This window comes from Muscardinus avellanarius (assembly GCF_963383645.1).
Source record: "Muscardinus avellanarius genome assembly, chromosome: 17".
NCBI classification, from domain to species: domain Eukaryota; kingdom Metazoa; phylum Chordata; class Mammalia; order Rodentia; family Gliridae; genus Muscardinus; species Muscardinus avellanarius.
The window spans coordinates 24,926,624-24,932,166 of record NC_137803.1 but is presented as its reverse complement, the minus strand read 5'-3'; the positions used below and the strand labels follow the sequence as shown (position 1 = coordinate 24,932,166).

At 47.1% G+C, this 5,543-nt stretch overlaps 1 protein-coding gene across 2 annotated transcripts in view; it reads right to left on the bottom strand.

Moving 5' to 3' along the window:
• Positions 1–358: 358 nt before the first annotated feature.
• The window catches only part of MRO (maestro), a gene marked incomplete at its 3' end in the record, with an annotated part of 9,859 nt that continues 4,674 nt past the window's right edge, over positions 359–5,543 (bottom strand). The window contains exons 3-6 of one of the 2 annotated variants that reach the window (XM_080714403.1): positions 4,716–4,898; positions 2,325–2,480; positions 763–870; positions 359–412 (exon numbers count right to left, since the gene is read on the bottom strand). In XM_080714403.1, the coding sequence (XP_080570529.1) occupies positions 359–412; positions 763–870; positions 2,325–2,480; positions 4,716–4,898 (501 nt within the window). The remainder of the gene's footprint in view (positions 413–762; positions 871–2,324; positions 2,481–4,715; positions 4,899–5,543) is intronic. The other variant, XM_080714404.1, reaches the window with a different exon arrangement.

Here is a 5,543-nt window from a genome sequence, read left to right as displayed (position 1 = left end):
AAGGTAACAGTGATTTTCCTCAGTGTCAGAAGTTAAATATTAGAAATAAAAGATAATCAACAGAGATGAACTTAAGAAGGAAATAGCTGAGAAATAAGCACTGAACCTACATGCACTTTATATGTTTTAAGAATGTACTTTCTCATCAAATTTGTGTGGGGAGAAAACAGGATATGAGAAAGCAATTTAGAATTTTACTCTGGGTCCCATTATACAATTCCACAGTATTATTCTTGTTCTCCTGACATCTTCGTTTCTATTTCAATAAAAAGAAGTGAGCAGTAGCGACCTCCGATGAGACAAAACACGATGTCTCTGGCAGGGCACTCAGGTGGACCATTCTCCTACCCCTCCGTGCCTACAGAATTTTATTTGCATAGAAGAACTGCAGGAGCTCCGGATGGTAGTGGCTCTGAAAGAAATTAGCAAAGGAACATGTAAGGGAGGGGATTCCGGAGGCCTCCGTCACTGTAACCAGTAGGCAGCTGTCAATGCAGGGCATGTGAACATACAGTAGGAGAGGCGAAGGCTCACAGCCTCAACCAGACCTACCAATACGGCTTGTGCTGCCAGTGTAGCTCGTGCGCAATCTCCCAGGCGGTTCGCCATTTGCATTGCATTATGGGTCAGTTGCAATTGGAATCATTGGCCTGAATCATTCTATGGGTGGTGGTAACTCCCTGATGTGCTCAGCCACCTTCAGTGAAAGCTCCCAGAGGGAAGGGACCCGAGGAGGAGTCTCTCCTACCCATGCGTGCTCACCAGCTGCCGACAGAGTTTGGGGTCCCTTTTATCTTCTTCACTCTGGAAGCTGCATTCCTTCCTCAATTTCAGGTATGGAGAACAGGCTCGAAAAGTGGTCTTGCAAGCCTGAGGAAAAGTAATGTGTCCGTCCTACTATCAAAATATTAAGAGTTCTAGAATCCCACACAGGGAAAGCTGTCCCCAAGGAGTACACCCAGTCTACTATGGTCAGACCGCAAAGAACGCGTAAGTAACTTCCGGGTAGTTTGCAAACTTGAACCTTAAAGGACATATGTTTATTTAAAGTCCATGTCTCAAGCTGGGCATCGTGGTGCACACTTGTAATCCCAGCATTTGGGAGGCTGAGACCGGAGGATCACGGTTCAGGGACAGCCTCAGCTACTTAGTGAGGCCCTCTTCAACTCAGTGAAACCCGGTTTCAAAATAAAGAATAAAAAACAGGGCAGGGGGTATAGCTTGGAGGTTGAATGCCCCAGGGTTCCATCCCCAGATCCGCAAAAATTAAAAAATTAAAAAATTAAAAATAAAGTCCATGTCTGTCATCTAGGGGCTGATGAGGAGGGGATGGCACAGGTTTTAAGTTTATGTAGCCCTTGTCATGGCAGTACTGAATTCCTGAATTCTTTCTTTCTTTCTTTTTTCTTTCTTTCTTAATTTCTATCTCTCTCCCTCTCCCTTTCCTTCTCCTCTATCTTCTCTCTCTTTTCTGAGTCTCTTTCCTCTCTTTTCTCTCCTCCTCTTCCTCCTCCTCCTCCTCCTCCTCCTCCTCCTCCTCCTCCTCCTCCTCCTCTTCTTCTTCTTCTTCTTCTTCTTCTTCTTCTTCTTCTTCTTCTTCTTCTTCTTCTTCTTTTATACTTCTTCTTTTCTCTCTCTTCTCCTCACCCCTCTCCTCCCCTCTCTTTGTCTCTCTTCCCCTCCTCCCCTCCCCTCTTCTTTTCTCTTCTCTTCTCTTCCCTTCCCTTCCCTTCCCTTCCCTTCCCTTCCCTTCTCTTCTCTTCTCTTCTCTTCTCTTCTCTTCTCTTCTCTTCTCTCTCTCTCTCTCTCTCTCTCTCTCTCTCTGGCAAATTTTTTCAAAACCCTTTGCTCCCAGTGGTTTGGAAACATGCACTCAGTCCTACTTACTCCAAAGCAGGTCTGAAGTTGATCCAATCTGACTAAAACACATTTTCTCCAAGAATAAAACAAAAGTACCAAGGGAATTGAAAAGTCAGGAACGGGAAGTCTGTATCAGATGCAGTGACATGCTGATTGAACGTGACTAGATATCCTCACTACCTGGACTGCTGCCTGGCTGCTTGAACCTGCGCCCTCTGCCCCACGCTCAGTGGACCAGAGCTTATCTGGCCTTGACAGGTGCTATACTGAGCAGGTGGGGCAGGAACAGGTGAAAAATAACACCCTTGCTTGTGGAGGAATTCCACATGCAGAGGCACCTTCTCCAGGATCCCCAGGAATGCGCTAAGTACTGCTAACTCACTGCCAGGAGCCTGGAGCCCGGTGTCTCCACACCGCAGGGCTGGAGCGATTTCATTCCGCTGGTTGGGGAATGGCGATCTTACCTTGGCAACCTGAGGGTTTCTGTCCTGTAAATGAATCAGGAGGGAATCTCGTGTCTGCTTCACCTGACTGGTGAAAAACTTCTTCCATTTCCACCCAGCAAAGGCAGCCAGTTGCCCAAATAGAACGAAGGCCGAGTACCTCACGCTGTCGTTCTCCTGTGGGTGGCAGTTGACAAAATAGAGCCGGGTCACCACCAAAAGTCACATGCCCCAGAGCACATCACTGCCGTCCAGGCCAGCGTCCTTGAGTGTGCGTGACGGAGTGGGCCATCTGATCCACGGCCCCTTCTTCTTTTGTTTTTCTCTTTTGTTTTGTTCTTGTTTTTTTTTTTTTTTTCTGTAATTCAGTTCAACTAACACTTATTGGGAACCTATCCCATCCAAAGTCCTCCCTTATTGCCGAGACATACAGGTATCTGTCCCCCAAGAGTCTGATAATCATTCCAGGGGGGTGGCTGTGGGGGCGCACATGTACCAGTAAGCACAAGTAAGGCGGGCAGCAAAGAATGTTGACGGGGATTGAAATGTGAACCATCATAAACAACCCTGCTTGAGAACTTTCTTGGTATGCATGGCAAGGATTTCTGGTGATAATGATAATAATTTTAAAAACTCACAGGCAAGCTGGTTTTAAACAGTGGTGGAATAGACACAGGCCCAGAAGTTCAGATGGCACCCCCAGAGAGATTCAAGGACATGTCCCCAAGATATCTGCTGACATGTGAGGGTGGCAAAGTAGAGCCCTTCCTCTGGAGGGAGACGGGACTAAGGTGCGAGCGGCCTATAGAAGCCCCATTTCGTAATCTCAAGGTGTCTCTTCCCTTTACCTGGGTGGGGCTGGTACATCCAGGAATCACGGTGTGGCTCCACAGGGAGCCAAAGAGTGAGGGACTAGTTCAAGTGGCTCAGGAGCAAATAAAAGGTCTATTCCCTATTTCATAGGCTTTGTCTTTCAGAGGCACAGAGAAGACCCCGGGCAGGGTGCCTTAGCTTGCAAACTTGGTCTCTCAGACTCCCCAGTGGTGCAGACTAAACTCTACCCAATTCACTTCCTGCCTGGCCCACCTTGTCACCTGGTGGTTAATGGTGCAGACTCTGCAGCCACAGACCCTGCTTCCCCTCTACTGGCAAGCTCTGCAAACCCTGGGCATGTTCTGACCTGTTTGCACCTTGATTGCCTCTAATTTATTTATTTTTATGGTACTAGAGATGGAATCTAGGGGCATTCTACATCTAAGCTACAGCCCCAGCCCTATTTTTTATTCTTTATTTTGAAACAGGATCTCACTGAGTTGCAAAGGGCCTAAGTCCTCCTGTTTTAAGTAAAGGTAACTACAGTGCCCACCTCACCAGGTTACTCTGAATATTAGATGAGAGAGTCCACGTCAACTGCCTACACTGCATGTGGCCTACAGCAAGGGCTCACTAAATGCTAACTATTGTCATTCCTACATATATAAGAGAGCACCGACCACATGTTAGCACCCTCCTCTCCATTGCTGTACATACACATTCACTTCTCTACCTAAAAAATCTCCTTGAGGGGTGGTGATAGGGTGCTATGCCTCTTTTATGTCCTCTATAGCTCCCACAGTACTAGTGTCTGAACAACATTCATTAATGTGATGGTTTGGATCTGGAATGTCCTCAAAAGCTCATGTGTTGAAGGCTAGGTCCCCGTCCCCACCCCCCATGCAGCAGTGTTTAGAGGTGGGGCTTTAGGAAGTGATTGGGTGCTGAGGCTCCTGGCCTTATCAGTGGGTTAATCTACTAAGAAATTCTTAGTCGGATGGCATTTTGGGGAGTTGATAGAAGCTGCAGAAAATGGGGTATAATTGGAGGAAGTTGATCACTGGGTAGTGTGCCCTGAAAAGGTGTACCTTGTCCCCAGTCTCTCTCCCTCTCTCCTCTGCCTCTCCTCCCCTCCTCCTCCCCTCCTCCTCCTCCTCCTCCATCTTCTCCTCTCTTCCTCCTCCTCCTCCTCCTCCTCCTCCTCCTTCTTCGTCTCTCTCTCTCTCTCTCTCTCTCTCTCTCTCTCTCTTCCTCCTCCTCCTTCCTCCTCCTCTCCCTCTCCTCCCTGGCTGCCATGAGCTGAGCAACTCTCCCCACCATGCCCTTCCACCTTGATGTTCTGCTACCTCAATCCCAGTGCGATGGAGCTAGCCCACCATGGACTGACACATATAAATCTGTGAGCCACAATGAATTTTTTCTTCTCTAAGTTGCTATTTTTAGGTATTTTGGTCACCAAACGAAAGGCTGACAAACACAAGTAACAAATAAACGAGTGCTATGGTCCTTGTTCCCTGAGCAACACATGACCTGGGGCTCCATTTTCTAATCTCACTTCGATTTCAATATCCCAGAATTTTCATGAGTCGTCTCACTTACATCATCCAATAAAGTCCTGGTCTGGAGAGTGATGTCTATGAAGAAGGAGCCCAAACCTTTTCCCTGGAACTTGCCCAGGACGATGGTTAGCGTCTTCATACTCTCATGGATGACGTCAGAACTCATGGGGTCATACAATCCATGCACCAGCAGGTCTAGCATAGTTTTCTTGTACTTTCTCACCTGATATCAAGGTTTGAAAAACATTAATAACATAGGAATTGCCTCCATGAGTCAAATAGATACTCCACTTCTAATCTTCCAGTAACCTAGGACTTAGACGAAGAGATTGTGACTTTCTCTAGGAGATGCCGCAGCTTTCATCAAAATACAACTATACAAATGCTTCTGCTACCCAGAAGAGCCCAACTAGGTCTTGGAAAAAGAAAATAGAACCACTGAGCATGTGGACCCTGGCCAGGCAAGCTGAGCAGGGTACTTTGAGGAAGATGATGGACCCGAGTGACCCAGGGGTCTGGGGAGTACTAGGTACCTTTATAATGGGAAGGGCATGAAATGGTCAGATGCTAAAGGAAGGGGGTGAAAAACGTCTTACAAACAAACATAAACCATGAGAAAAATCACTTAAATCCCCAACGAGGGTGACAGCTGCATGCGCCAGTCCTTCCCACAGCTATTTCCTGTGACTAATAATCTTAAAATGACCCTAAAAGCCAGGCGTGGTGGTGCACACTTGTAATCCCAGCATTTAGGAGGCTGAGACAGGAGGATCTGGTTCACAGACAGCCTCAGCTACTTAATGAGACCCTTTGAACTCGGTGAGACCGTTTCAAAATAAAGAATAAAAAATAGGACTGGGAGTGTAGC